Here is a 15,511-nt window from a genome sequence, read left to right as displayed (position 1 = left end):
ACCTGTAACTGCTGATGTCTGAAGGATAAGCACCTCTCCTACAACACTCTGTGGAACACTTAATATTTCTTTACCGCTGAGACTTGTTTGCGACAGCTATCACTGTTCCATTCAAGGAAGATTTTCTTTAGTTTCCTCTAGTTAAAGAAGGTTGAAAACTGAAGATCCCATGAAGTATTTACAGTTCTGACTGACTTTTAATGCAATCTCAGAAGTTGTTTTTTAATAGGTCTTTTATAAAAGCGTGAAGGGAAATGATGAATTAAAAATTTTTATTATGTGGGCGCCTGGGTGGCTCAGTTGGTTAAGCGACTGCCTTCGGCTCAGGTCATGATCCTGGAGACCCGGGATCAAGTCCCGCATCGGGCTCCCTGCTCGGCGGGGAGTCTGCTTCTCCCTCTGACCCTCCTCCCTCTCATGCTCTCTGTCTCTCATTCTCTCTCTCTCAAATAAATAAATAAAATCTTTAAAAAAAAAAATTTTTTTATTATGTGCAGTATCCCTATTTAATATAATTTTTGAATGATAGCAACATATAGGATGAAAAATTTGTTTGCTAGTGAAATTTTGATCATAACTAAAAACTCGACAGGCTTTTTGGTCAGTAAATATTCTTTTATGAAGCATTTGTTTATTAGTTTTCACATGCAACATGAGAATTGTAGAGACTCAGGATTTAGGTCATGTGAACTAAAAGGGATTTTTTAATTGTTATCTGAAGCAGCTTCTTTTGCCTTTTATGTGTCATGGGATGAATTATCTTAACATTCTCTTCTAAAAGCTCTGCTTAAATCTAGCAGTTGCATGTTTTGGTTTTCCTACTTAGTGCTATGCCCTTGAGGGTTGAAGGGGAAGAACTTCTTTTTTGACATTGTTGTCTTACTAAGCTCTGTTACTCCACTTGATAGTGAATAAATATTTGTATTTGGTTTAGGGATTGAACCTAAGAAGGTCAGTGTGACACGTATCAGACAATGCCCTCTGAAAATCAGTGTTCTGAAGTGTACCACCTACTTATTTTTAGCTCATATTACTTCAATTTCATGTCAGAAATTTGTAAGTACCTGGTGGTGTACTTTTAAGAATTTTAGTCATTCTAGTGTTATCTCATTGTAGTTTTAATAGGCATTTATCTGATGACTATTGATGTTGGACACCTTTAAATAAATTTATTTGAGGGGCCCCTGGCTGGCTTAGTCAGTGGAACATGCAACTCTTGATCTTGGGGTTGTGAGTTCAAGCCCCATGGTGGGTGTGGAGCTTACTTACAATAAATAAACAAACAAATAAATGAATAACCTCTTTTTTGAAGTATCGATTTTTAAGTGTTTCATCCATTTTTCTTTTCACTTAATTTTCACAGGTCCTCTTTTAAGCCTGGCAGCCATTTTAATCTCTAAATAAGAACATGGATTCAGATTGGAATCTGAGCCAAGGTGAACTACCTAGAGACCTTAGGCTAGTAAGTTAGTTTCAGAGCTGGGTGTATAGAAGGCAGGTCTTCAGTATTTAATGGGTGATGCGTATACCTCACAGATGCATGCAGAATGTGCATGATGATTTCCTCAGTTTTTTGCAGAGGTCATGTGATCCCCTGTCCAGTCTAACTGCTTTTGATTTTCCATCTATGACATTTTAGCTACTTTGGAGACTTATTTTTCCTTTTCTCCAGCCATCTTGCAGGATATCTTGCAGGAAGCTATGAAGCTTCCTGATAGGTCTATTACAATAAAAATTATGCTTAACTACATTTCTGTTTCTTCCCTATTCCCTAATGTAAGAGTGTGGAAATGAGCATGCCCATTTTGTGGAGTTGGGAGCGTGCATGGGTGTCACCTGACAGGTTTAGAGAGGGCATGTTGGAAGTATCAGCCAGGAAGAAAGTGAACTTGCAGGAATATAAAGGCTGGTCCTAGACCTTTTGCCTTTTTAATAGATGGTTTACAATATTACAAGGCAGTAAAAGATGATTTTGATGTGGTTTTTCCCCTCCTTCCTAACTGTCCTACGTGCCCCCCAAAAATGCTAGTGAAGTGTGAAGTCAGAAGACTGTCAGTCACTCTTCTGTATTCCACCAGCTTGAGAAGCTCTTAAATATATTGTATTTTTAGATGATGTGGATGTAAGTTAGATGATATTAGATGGTCCTTTCCTTATAAACAAGACTTGAATTTGCATTTGCCCTATTCAGTATATTTAAAATATTTGCACATAGGGAAACTGAAAACTAACTTGTTGGGAAGAGTTACTTTAGCAGTTTTTTTTTTTTTTTAATATTTTATTTATTTATTTGACAGAGACATAGCAAGAGCAGGAACATAAGCAGGGGGAGTGGGAGAGGGAGAAGCAGGCTTCCTGCGGAGCAGGGAGCCCGATGTGGGTCTCGACCCCAGGACCCTGGGATCATGACCTGAGCCGAAGGCAGACGCTTTATGACTGAGCCACCTAGGCGCCTCACTTTAGCAGTTTTGAACAAAAATTGTGTTCAAGCAGCAGTTTGAGGATACCCTGAGTCAAATGCCCCAGACTGAAGTCCCTGTTTAACTACTTACTAGCTTTATGTCCTTGCGCTAGTTTTCTGTGTCTGTTTCCTCATCTATAAAATGGGGAATCCTTACTTCATTTGATTGAAGTGTAAGTGGTTTAGCATATATAAAATGTTTTGAAGCTATTACGGTTGTTCTTAATTCAGTTATTACCTACCATTCAGTACTAAGAGCTGTAAGTTGGTTTTCATTTTAGAAGATAATGAACAGTGTAAAAAAAAAAAAAGATAATGAACAGTTTATTTTAAGGTAGAATTTATATTACTGCTTTCCCCAGAGTAAACTAAAGATTTCCATCAATGAAATACACCCAAACAAACCAAAACATTAAATAAGGAGGGAGGAGTAAATGAGAAAATGTATGCTAAACCCAGATATTCTAGAATGCTAAGTGTGGTTGTTATTAAAGTCAGAGAAAGTGATGAAATATTTATTATCTATCAGGTTGAGGTTTTTGGACATAAATACTTTAGTCTAAATTTACAAAAAATTGTGTGGTCTAGAAACTTAATAACAAGTATATATAATTATTTTCATCATTAAACATGTATGACTTATTTATAAACTAGAAAGAATTGGCTCTCCTACATTTTCAATAATTATTTAGGGGGTGCCTGGGTGGCTCAGTCGTTAAGCGTCTGCCTTCGGCTCAGGTCATGATCCTGGGGGCCTGGGATCGAGCCCTGTGTCAGGCTCCCTGCTCCGCGGGAGGTCTGCTTCTCCCTCTCCCACTCCCCCTGCTTGTGTTCCCTCTCTCGCTGTCTCTCTGTCAAATGAATAAAAATAAAATCTTAAAAAAAAATAAAAGATCAAAAAAATATAATAATTATTTAGTTCATAATGAATTGGTCCAAAGAAAGAACATTTTTGTATCTTTAGTAAAAGCTGTGAGCTATGGTTTCCTGTTAGATGCCAAAAATGAATTCTAGTCATTTACTTACTTTCCATTTTCTAGTTATTGCTGGAAACTATTGAAAAAAATTTTTTTCCAGTTTTCTCCTAAACTACTATAAGGTATAAAAATAATTGGTCTTTTTTGTATTAATACATAAAACACAATTTTTCCTCTAAGATCTAAGCATTGGTTGAGTCACGTCTCAAGATATTGATATGTTGGGACGCCTGGGTGGCTCAGTTGGTTAAGCGTCTGCCTTCAGCTCAGGTCATGATCCCAGGGTCCTGGGACTGAGTCCCGCATTGGGCTCCTTGCTCAGCGGGGAGCCTGCTTCTCCCTCTGCCTGCTTCTTCCCCTGCTTGTGTGCTTGCTCTCTCTCTGACAAATAAATAAATGAAATCTTTAAAAAAAAAAAGATACTGATATGTTGTATACTAATTATAACAAATTTGTGTATTCTTTGTTATAATGTTAATTATATTCCTGATTGTTAATTTCCATGTGGTTGGGTATTATACTTGGTCTAATAAAAAAAAAAAAAAAAACATTGTATTTAGAGAATATACTGTGTATATTGTCCTAAATTATTTCCAGGTTTTGATAGTTCCATGCACATTTGAGGAAGGATTTAAACTCTGCTTTAATGTACAGATAGTCCTCATTTTATATAGTTCCAGTATGTGTGAATTTAGTTAACCATGTTTTAGTTAAGTAACACCAAACCCCCCAATAAGAAGTCTTGTAATACTCTGAGCATAGAACCCAGCCAAGCATACCTAGATTTTAACTATAGGACTATAGGTAATAATGGGTGGTGTTTTAAACTCCTAACTTGGAGTAATTTGTTACATAGCAAGTTTAAAAAGTTAGTATTATACTGAGACTGTTCAGTTAAAATTTTTTTATTCTTCAAATTTGATAACTGCTGTTGATTTTTCTTTACATTCACTGTTTCTGCAGTCTCCAGTCTGTTTTGAAGCCCATCTCTAGTGAATTTTTTAGTTGATAATCCTACTTTTTAGTTCGAGAAATTCTAATTTTATAGTTCCCTTTTCTCTGCTGAGCACTCACCATCTATTTACTTATTATGACCATCTTTTGCTTTAAGTTCTTGATAATACCTGCTTTAAGTACTTTTTTTTTTTGGCTAATTCTGATATTTGAATTATGCTATTATCTTTTTTAGTATTACTTATATTTTGATTATGGGATACTTTTTCGTATACTGGTGATTTTTTATATTATGCTGTTAGTGATGATTATTCTTTGTAAGGAGGCTAGGTTATGTTGTCTTTCCTTAAAGAGTGTTGAATTTTGTTCTGTCAAGTAGTTATGGGAGGATCTTTTAGGTTTTTGTTAGGTTTGATTTTCTTTGTGAGGCAGGCCCATTTTGATATTGTACTAAATTACAGAGGACCTTTACTCTCTTTTTGTGTTTCAGGCATTGTGAATGCCTGAAATGTTCTCTCTACTCTGGTTGGGGGGAGTATTAGTCCACTTGGGCTTCTATAACAAAATACGTTAAACTAGATGAATTCAACAACAAGTGTATCTTCTTACGGTTCTGGATACTGGAAGTCCAAGAGCAAGGTCCCAGCAGGATTGGTCTCTTGATATGAAGGTCAACCATCTTGAAATGTGTCTTCCCTTGGATTGCAGATGGCTGCCTTTTCATTGTGTGCTCACATGACCTCTTCTTTGTGCTTGTATGGAGAGATAGTGAGATTATAGTGAGCTCCATGTTGTCTCTTCTTATTAGGATACTAATCCTATTGGATCAGGGCCCCACCCTCATGACTTCCTTTAACCTTTAGATAAAAGCTCAGTCTCCAAATACAGCAACACTGTAGGTTGAGTCTTGAATATCTGAATTTTGTGGGGATACAAACGTTCAGTCCATAATAAGCAGGAACTCCGAGGACTCCCTGTACTGCCAGACCTTCCAGCCCGATAGCAGGTGATCTCTGCTAGACTTCATAGAGATTCAAATTGCCTAGCCCTTGACCAAGGACCCATGTTAAATCCCAGAAATTTGGTGCTCAGATATTTGGTCTGTTTATCCCAGCTGCTCTGCTTGGGCTAGTTCCCCTTGTGTTGGGACAGGAGAGTGTTCCCAGGCAAAATCTTGGGCCATCGTGGGGCCTTCATATTTCCCTTCCCTCAGAGATCTCAGACCTGCACTGCCTGTTATTCATTTCCTGAACACAGTTGCCTCATATATTGTGGCCTGTTTTGTACTTTTTTTTGGTAGAATAACAAATCTGGTAGCAGATACTCTGCTGTGGTTGGAAGCAGACCAGTCATGAGTTTTTATTTCCAAACATAGTAGGAGGAGCATTATAGATGTCTTATGAGCATTTTTCTTTTATATAATTAAGTTTTAAAAATTACTGGTAGAGCCTATTTCATTAAAAGTTTTATGGGTAGACTTGAATTGTTTTTAAAATTGTATGCTGAACATAATGCACTGTGTAGAGGGGGCGCCTTTTTGTTCTTTATAGGTATTGATGGACTGAATGTGATATTGTTAGAATCTTTGTGAAATATTTCAGTGTATTTGAGGCTCTTTATATGCAGTAATCAAAACCTGGCTTACACCCACCAACCCTGGAAATTTAGCATGTAGGCCCCAGGAGGGCTTTTTAAACTCTCTCTCCTCTCTATGCATTTGACACAGGATAATGTGAGGTATGGCCCTAACACTGGGCAAAGTGACAATACTGTACAAGAATGGTTCCTTAATTATAATATTTAAAATTTTTTCCAGGAGTTTAAAATACTCCTAAGTACATAATTTAACTGTTATTTAGTTCACTTGAAAAATGAAGTCCTTTTTGGCAGGCCATTATAAAGTCTTCAGATTTTTTACTTTTTTAAAAGAGTAATTGCGAATCCTGTATTTGTAGAGCATAAACTATGCTGGATAGAGTATTCAAATCAGGATTTTTCCATTTTCTATAAAAATTAAATCAAGTAAAAAATACTGTTTAGGTATTTTTGAAATTGTTGGAAGCGTTTTTGGTAGGTCTTTAATAGGTTTCACATTTAATTGTGTATCACAGGCTGAAATTGAAGAAATAATCATTAAAAGTTGAGTTTTATCAATAATAGGTTATTAGATGGTCTAAAATCAGACTCAGCTCTTTGTACTCATGCATATGTGTACTGGCAGAATTTGGTAAATGATGATGCTGGCTTCACAGGTCAAAGAGGAAATGATAGATCCTTGATTTTGGAACTACTGACAAATAATTAGTAAAATATTTTTCTGTCCCTACTTCATTCCATTTGCCAAATGAAATTCCAGAGAGACTAAAGATTTACCTATAAAAGAGAAATAATACATATTCAAAAGATAATATAGGTGAATATTTAATCTTCAGGTAGTTCTAAACACTGTACCGAATGATACTATAGAAAGAAAGAATGATCTGTACAGGAAAAACAAAACCCTATCAAAAACAAAAAGCTTAAAAGCAAAGAAAAGATGAGCATGAAGCTGGCAAGTCACATATAATACATGTGATTTGCTCTTCAGACTCTAGATCAAAGTTACCTATATATCACAGCACAAGAAGCCCTTTGCTTCCCTCTTGAGACATTCCTTTCCCTACTTACCTTGTCTCTTGGTTGAGAGTGCCAAAGGTATTGTCATTCCTCTTTAGTAAATAAAGCAGGGAACTGGAACCTTATAAAGCTATAGGCCAATAGTGTTACTGCCTTTTGTTGCCACATGATGTTGCTAGTGAAGTTTGATCCTATGCAGCCCCTTTGGATGTTTGCTTAGCAAACTTGCTGGTCCAGAAGCTCTTGCTGGTCCAAAACTTTGTACAGACTTCAAAGTTTTAGGGAGGAGCAACTGTCATTCATTATTCATCAAACCACTGTTTGCTGAGTACCCTACTGTGTGCTCCAGATACTGGTTTATGCACTAGAAATAATAATAGTAAACAAAACAAAGAATTCCTGCCATCATGGAGCTTACATTCATTTTGGGGGTTGAGAGGAAGAGAGGTGGGGTAGAGACATATAATAGACAAAGTATTTATGCTATGCAGCATCTGTAGAAGGGCCTCTGCATGAAATCCTAACCTCTTTTAATTATTTTACATTTATTCTGTGGGGGCATCAATATGTATGATGATACCAGTGAGTATAACAGAGAGCCTGAGGGATTTAAAATCACAGTGTGTTGATAACTTCTCACTAGCTTGAGGAGGTACTTTGTGGCCACTGTGTATGTAATGATACAGCATGCAGTTATTAAAAAGTATTGGTATAGGTTTATATTTATGAACATAGAGAGATGTTTATATAAGTGGAAATGCAGCTTAGCAAATGATATATTTAGTATGATCACAAGTATTAGTGGGAAATACTTTTTCTCTACCTCTGGTTTCCTTCTTGAGAAGGGAATTCCGTTAGTGTCGCCCTAAGTCTGCTCTTTCTCCTTTAAGTCACTTCATCTTTGATGTAATGACTTATCTGATTGGTAAATTTGAGAGTAGTTATCCCTACGGATGCACTTCATTGATGTGTAGGAGCTAGCTAGTCTTTCTACAGCCGTTGAGTGATTTTTCATCTCCTCCTCTATCATATAAGCTGTGTAGGGGCTTACCTCTGCAGGGAGAGGTCAGCCTCTGTCTAGTGCTAAAGCATGCCCACCTCTGAGGTTCACTATCAGCAAGCCCATTTGTCTAGTACACCTACAGCTTCTATTAGTAATAGCAGTGATATTTTATTATTTGTTTTGTTTCTCAACTTGTTCATAACTTTGGCAGGGGTAGAGTTATCAGCTTTCGGGTGCTCTTTTTGGAGCCACCTCATACATGATTCTGTTTTATTTAGGTTTCTATGTATTTTCAGTAGTTTTCCATATACATGTAGAAAAAAGTCTGGAAAGATAAGCATCATAGTTTCAAAAGAGGTTGGTAGAATTAGGAGTTTTTTTCTGGTCTGTACTTTTGAAGTCACTGAATTTATTAGGTGTGTAATTAAGACATAGTTAAGTATTTTAAACCTCTAAAATATACAGCATGGTCTGACTTCCCATGTAGAAGAATTAGTCATCTTTGTACAAGGGAAAAAGCTGGACCTGAGTAGATATGTTTCCACCTCATAGTGTGGTGCTTGAGTCTAGAACTTACGGTAGGCAAAAATGTATTACTGTTCTAAAATCTCTGGCTTGTCATTTCAACACATATGTCACAATAATTACTTTCCATCCATTAATAGTTCAAGCAATTTGGATGGATTTTAAAAGTGAGTTCCTGATTTCAAGCTATATTACAAAGCTGTGATCACCAAGACAGCATGGTATGTTGTGCTGTCTTGGTGATCACAAAAACAGACACGTAGATCAATGGAACAGAATAGAGAGCCCGGATATGGACCCTCAACTCTATGGTCAAATAATCCTCGACAAAGCAGGAAAAATGTCCAATGGGAAAAAGATAGTCTTTTCAATAAATGGTGCTGGGAAAATTGGACAGCTATATACAGAAGAATGAAACTTGACCATTCGCTTACACCATACACAAAGATAAACTCTAAATGGATGAAAGACCTCAATGTGAGACAGGAATCCATCAAAGTCCTAGTAGGCAGTAACCTCTTCAACATCGGGCACAGCAACTTCTTTCAAGACATGTCTCCAAAGGCAAGGGAAACAAAAGCGAAAATGAACTTTTGGGACTTCATCAAGATAAAAAGCTTCTGCACAGCAAAGGAAATAGTCAACAAAACAAAAAGGCAACTCACAGAATGGGAGAAGATATTTGCAAATGACACTACAGGTAAAGGGCTGGTATCCAAGATCTATAAAGAACTTTTCAAACTCAACACCCAAAAAACAAATAAGTCAAAAAATGGGCAGAGGACATGAACAGACACTTCTCCAAAGAAGACATACAAATGGCTGACAGACACATGAAAAAATGTTCATCATCATTAGCCATCACGGAAATTCAAATCAAAACCACAATGAGATACTACCTTACACCAGTTAGAATGGCAAAAATTGACAAGGCAAGAAACAACAAATGTTGGAGAGGTTGTGGAGAAAGGGGAGCCCTCTTACACTGTTGGTGGGAATGCAAGGTGGTACAGCCACTTTGGAAAACAGTGTGGAAATTCCTCAAAAAGTTAAAAATAGAGCTACCCTATGACCCAGCAATTGCACTACTGGGCATTTACGCCAAAGATACAGATGTAGTGAAAAGAAGGGCCACATACACCCTAGTGTTCATAGCAGCAGTGTCCACAATATCCAGACTGTGGAAGGAGCCGAGATGCCCTTCAACAGATGAATGGATAAAGAAGATGTGGTTGCGGGGCGCCTGGGTGGTTCAGTTGGTTAAACGGCTACCTTCGGCTTGGGTCATGATCCCAGGGTCCTGGGATCGAGCCCTGCATTGGGCTCCCTACCCATGGAGAGCCTGCTTCTCCCTCTCCCTCTGCCTGCTGCTCTGCCTGCTTGTGCTATCTCTCTGTCAAATAAATTAAATCTTTGAGAAAAAAAAAAAGATGTGGTCCCTATATACAATGGAATATTATTCAGCCATCAGAAAGGATGTATACCCAACTTTTGCATCAACATGGACGGAACTGGAGGAGATTATGCTAAGTGAAATAAGTCAAGCAGAGAGTCAATTATCATATGGTTTCACTTATTTGTGGAACATAAGGAATAGCATGGAGGACATTAGGAGAAGGAAGGGAAAAATGGCGGGGGGGGTGGGAATTGGAGGGAGAGATGAACCATGAGAGACTCTCGACTCTGAGAAACAAACTGAGGGTTCTAAAAGGGAGGGGGGTGGGAGGTTGGATTAGCCTGGTGATGGGTATTAAGGAGGGCACATATTGCATGGAGCACTGGGTGTTATACACAAACAATGAATCATGGAACACTACATCAGAACCTAATGATGTAATGTATGGTGACTAACATAACATAATTTTTTTAAAAAAAAGTGAGTTCCAGCATTTAACTGAGGTTAACTGGATTCTGTATTTCTCTTTCCTACTTGCAAAGTTTGCTAAGCCTGTTCATTTTGTGCCTTCTTTTATTATTCCTTGCCTTTAATAGAGGAATAGCTCTAGATTTCTACCATCTTTCCTGCTTATTATGATAGGCCTATATGAATATAATACTCAGGTTTGGCCATATTTGAAATTATAAATTTATTAAAAAGGGAAAAGATTAAACAATGTTTCTAAAGTGGTAATTTTTATATCCCTATCTCTCTAATAGCAGAAAAAAAAGTATTTCTTGATTTTAAAATTTTATAAAAAATAGAGTAGGGACACCTGCGTGGCTCAGTCAGTTAAGCACATGCCTTCGGCTCAGGTCATGATGCCAGGGTTGTGGGATTGAGGCCCGCATTGGGCTCCCTGCTCACTGGGGAGCCTGCTTCTCCTTCTGCCTGCCGCTCCCCTCTGCTTGTGCTCGTTCTCTCTCTCTCTCTCACAAATAAAATCTTAAAAAAAAAGTAAAAATGCAGTGTAATGCAGTCATCATATTCTCATCATGCTTTTTAAAAATTTTACTTTTTAATTTTTATTTCAATTATGAAATGCTTCAGACCACAAAAACATGCTGAGAATAAAATAATCTCTAGCTATTCCGTGCCTAACTTAATAAACAAAACTTTATAAATACAAGTAAGCCCCTGTATACCCCCCATCCTATCTCCAGTTTGATGTTTACCACTATTACGCATTTTATTAATATTTCTACTACCTATATAAGTATCACTAGAGAATATAGGGTTTTCGAATATTTTAAAACTTTATATGAAACATTCATGTAGAGTGAGAATGTAAAATGGAACAGCTGCTTTAGAAAACTGTTTGCCAAGTTCCTAAAAAAATTAAGCATAAAATTACCACACAACTCAGCACTTTTCTTAGATATATACCAAGGAGAGAAGTATGTACCACACAAAACTTGTACAGAAATGTTCATAGCAACATTGCATTATTCATATTAGCCAAAAAGTTAAAAAACGAAACAAAACTGAACAACAACCAAATGTTCAGCTGGTGAATGGATAAATAAAATGAAGCATATCTACAGTGGAATATTGTTCAGCAATAAAATTAACAAGTACTGATACATGCGTCAACATGGATGAACTTGAAAACATTCTACTAAATAAAAGCTAGTCACAAAAAGCCACATATTGTATGATTCTCTTTATACGAGAAGTCCAGATTAGGCAAATTTATAGAAATGGATTCATGGTTGTCTAGGGTGGGGGTTATGGGGGGACATTGGGCTGTGACTGCCAATGGGTATGGATTTCTTTTTAGGGTGATGAAATGTTCTAGAATTAGATAATGGTGATAGTTGCACAAGTCTGTGAATATGCTAAAAAAATCAAACTGTACACTTTAGACGGGTGAATTGTATTGGGATGTGAATTATATCTCAGTAAAGCTGTTTAGAAAGTTTATATGAGGGCACCTGGGTGGCTCAGACGGTTAAGCGTCTGCCTTTGGCTCAGGTCATGATCCCAGGGTCCTGGGATCGAGTCCCGCATCGGGCTCCCTGCTCCTTGGGAGCCTGCTTCTCCCTCTGCTTCTCTCTCTCTCTCTCCCTGTCTCTCATGAATAAATAAATAAAATCTTAAAAAAAAAAAAGTTTATGTGAATGTTATCTATTCTACTATTAGCTTTTTAAACTCAGTATAAACCAAATCATTATATTTTGGGATTTATACATTTTTGTACATTTAGTTCTGTATAACTCATTTTCACATTCAACTGTATGAATTTACTATATTTTATTAATCCATTTTCCTTTTTTGCTCTTTGAAAGCAATGCTTTTGTGAACAGTCTAATCCATATTTCCTTATATGATGATATATTTTTATTTTATTTTATTATTATTTTTTTTTTAAGTTCAACACAGGGTTGAACTCACACCCCTGAGATCAGGACCTGAGCTGATATCAAGAGTCAGACACTTAACTGAGCCACCCAGGCGTGCCAATGACACATTTTTAAGGCGTTCTTCCAAATTAGAATTTGATAGGATTATTGATGATTTGTAATTTATTTAGTGTTATTTAACTATTTAGAAGACATTTTATTGGTGTACCTTAGAACATTTAATTCATATAGTTTTAAAATTTAAAGTTGAAAGTAGTAAAATTACTCTGTCTTAAGTTTTTCAGTTTTTTATATTTGGCAAAAGAAAAGGGCTTCTTAACTACTGTGCCTTTCTTGGTATTTTATTGTCAAGTGTGACATGTCCTAATTTTTGTGTATGCTGATATCTTATAGAAAAAGCCACAAATGAGTACAACACTACAGAAGATTGGAGTCTTATTATGGACATATGTGACAAAGTTGGAAGCACTCCTAATGGGTAAGAGTCCCCGTCATGCCCAGTGAATGTCTAGGAGCTTCATAACCTGTGTCTCTTTCCCTGATGTAACTTTGAAAGGAAAATGGAATTTTACTCTTTACTTTTGGGGGACAAAAGTTAAGAGATCCTGGTGGCCAGATTTATGGGATTAACCTCCTCCTGAAAGAACAAGGGGCAAAGAGTTCAGCTGAAAACCTGAGATATATAAAGCTTTGACGCACTAGGGACACATGTTAACAATGAATAGACTAGTTATTTAGGGAATTCCCCTGTGACTTAGACATGTATGGGAGTCTTTTAATAATGAAGTAGATAAATAATGTATGTAATAGAGTGAAGAAGCCCTTCAATAGTGAGTAGGTAAATATAATAACATCATTATGAAAAAGTGAATATAAATAAGGGTGCTTTTGTAGGGGGAATACAGCACATAAGCTGAACTGATTATACTTTAGAAGACTGATAAAAGCATTTAACATTACAGCTTTTCAGGGTACCTTCATACATGTTTATACTTACACCTTTGAAGACTATGTACCTTGCACTTTTTTTTTTTAAGATAAGAATTTGCTGTCTGAACACTAAATCTGTCTTGAAGAAGCAAGAAGATAATTTATATGACATAGTTCTCTTGTGTTGATCTTTTGGAAATTATTTGGCTCTTTTTTTAAATTTTTATTTAGATTCACTTAATTAACATATAATGTATTATTAGTTTCAGAGGTAGAGGTCAGTGATCCATCAGTCATATAATACCCAGTGCTCATTACATCACATGCCCTCCTCAGTGTCCATCACCCAGTTCCCCCATTCCCCCACCCCCTTCCCCTCCAGAACCCTCAGTTTGTTTCCTATGATTAAGAATCTCTTATGGTTTGTCTCCCTCTCTGATTTCATCTTGTTTTATTTTTTCCTCTCTTCTCCTATGATCCCCTATTTTGTTACTTAAATTCCACATATGAGTGAGATCATATGGTAATTGTCTTTCTCTGATTGACTTAATTCGCTTAGCATAATACCCTCTAGTTCCATGCATGTCGTTACAAATGGCAAATTTTCATTTTTTGATGGCTGAGTAGTATTCCGTTGTGTGTGTATGTGTGTGTGTGTGTGTGTGTGTGTACCACATCTTCTTTATCCATTCATCTGTTGACGGACATCTAAGCTCTTTCCATAGTTTGGCTATTGTGAACATTGCTGCTATAAACATTAGAGCGCAGGTGCCCCTTCGGATCACTACATTTTCAACTTTTTGAGGAACCTCTATACTGTTTTCCAGAGTGGCTGCACCAGCTTGCATTCCCACCAACAGTGTAAGAGGGTGCCCCTTTCTCCACATCCCCGCCATCTGTTGTTTCCTGACTTGTTAATTTTAGCCATTCTGACCGTTGTATGGTGGTATCTCACTGTGGTTTTGATTTGTATTACTCTCATGCTGAGTGATGTTGAACATTTTTTCATGTGTCTGTTGTCCATTTGTATGTCTTCTTTGGAGAAATGTTTGTTCATGTCTTCTGCCCATTTCTTGACTGGATTTTTTTGTTTTTTTGGGTATTGGGTTTGATAAGTTCTTTATAGATTTTGGATATTAGCCCTTTATCTGATAAGAGATTTGCAAATACCTTCTCCCATTCTGTCGGTTGTCTTTTGGTTTTGTTGACCGTTTCCTTTGCTGTGCAAAAGCTTTTTATCTTGATGAAGTCCCAGTAGTAGTTCATTTTTGCCCTTGCTTCCCTTGCCTCTGGCAACGTGTCTAGCAAGAAGTTGCTGCAGCTGAGGTCAAAGAGGTTGCTGCCTGTGTTCTCTTTTAGAGGAAATTATTTGGTTCTTGATATTGGAATATACAACCTTTGCAACAAGCTCCTCCTTTTTTTTAGAGTTCCGCAGTTCTATGAACAAAATATTATGTGGAATCATTTTACAGATGTATTCCTTTAATGAAGTGAAGTTTGCAGGATTTTTTTTTTTTAAAGATTTTATTTATTCATTTGAGACACAGAGATACAGAGAGAGAGAGAGAAAGCATGAGCAGGGAGAGAGGCAGAGGGAGAGGGAGAAGCAGGCTCCTCGCTGAGCCAGGAGCCCGATGTGGGGCTCGATCCCAGGACCCTGGGATCATGACCTGAGCTGAAGGCAGACACTTAACCATCTGAGCCACCCAGGTGCCCCAGGATTTTATTTTTAAATTTAAAGTTATTTGATAGTAGAATGCCTTATATTTTTAATGTTTAAGTTGAAATTCTGAATAAATGCTTAATATTCTTCATTTTTTTCTTAGAGCAAAAGATTGCCTAAAAGCCATAATGAAAAGGGTAAATCATAAGGTTCCTCATGTTGCTCTGCAGGCGTTAACTGTAAGTAAAAGTCAGCTTATTATTTGACCCAAATTTTAAATGTGTATTTATTTCAGTAAGTTAAGTAAGATAATATCTCAACATTTGTATATTGATTTTTTATTTTAATTAATAGCTTCTTGGGGCTTGTGTGGCAAACTGTGGAAAGATATTTCATTTAGAAGTATGTTCCCGTGATTTTGCAACAGAAGTACGTGCTGTGATAAAAAATAAGGTAAATTTTAAGAAGAGAAGAAATTTAAGTCATTAAAAAGTACATACACTGTCTGTCATTTTAACTATATATAGCATTAATAAAGTTGTATTATGAATGAAATCACTTTTAGCTAAGTTTGAAATGAA

The 15,511-nt window shown here is 36.8% G+C and overlaps 1 protein-coding gene across 1 annotated transcript in view; it reads left to right on the top strand.

Moving 5' to 3' along the window:
* The window catches only part of STAM2 (signal transducing adaptor molecule 2), a 51,024-nt gene that overhangs the window by 7,951 nt on the left and 27,562 nt on the right, over positions 1-15,511 (top strand). The window contains exons 2-4 of the mRNA XM_021702700.2: positions 12,731-12,815; positions 15,094-15,169; positions 15,285-15,383. Of these exons, the coding sequence (XP_021558375.1) occupies positions 12,731-12,815; positions 15,094-15,169; positions 15,285-15,383 (260 nt within the window). The remainder of the gene's footprint in view (positions 1-12,730; positions 12,816-15,093; positions 15,170-15,284; positions 15,384-15,511) is intronic.

The sequence above is a fragment of the Neomonachus schauinslandi genome, chromosome 3 (genome assembly GCF_002201575.2).
Source record: "Neomonachus schauinslandi chromosome 3, ASM220157v2, whole genome shotgun sequence".
Taxonomy (NCBI): Eukaryota; Metazoa; Chordata; class Mammalia; order Carnivora; family Phocidae; genus Neomonachus; species Neomonachus schauinslandi.
Note: the sequence above shows the minus strand (reverse complement) of the source record. Positions and strands in the feature narration are given on the sequence as shown.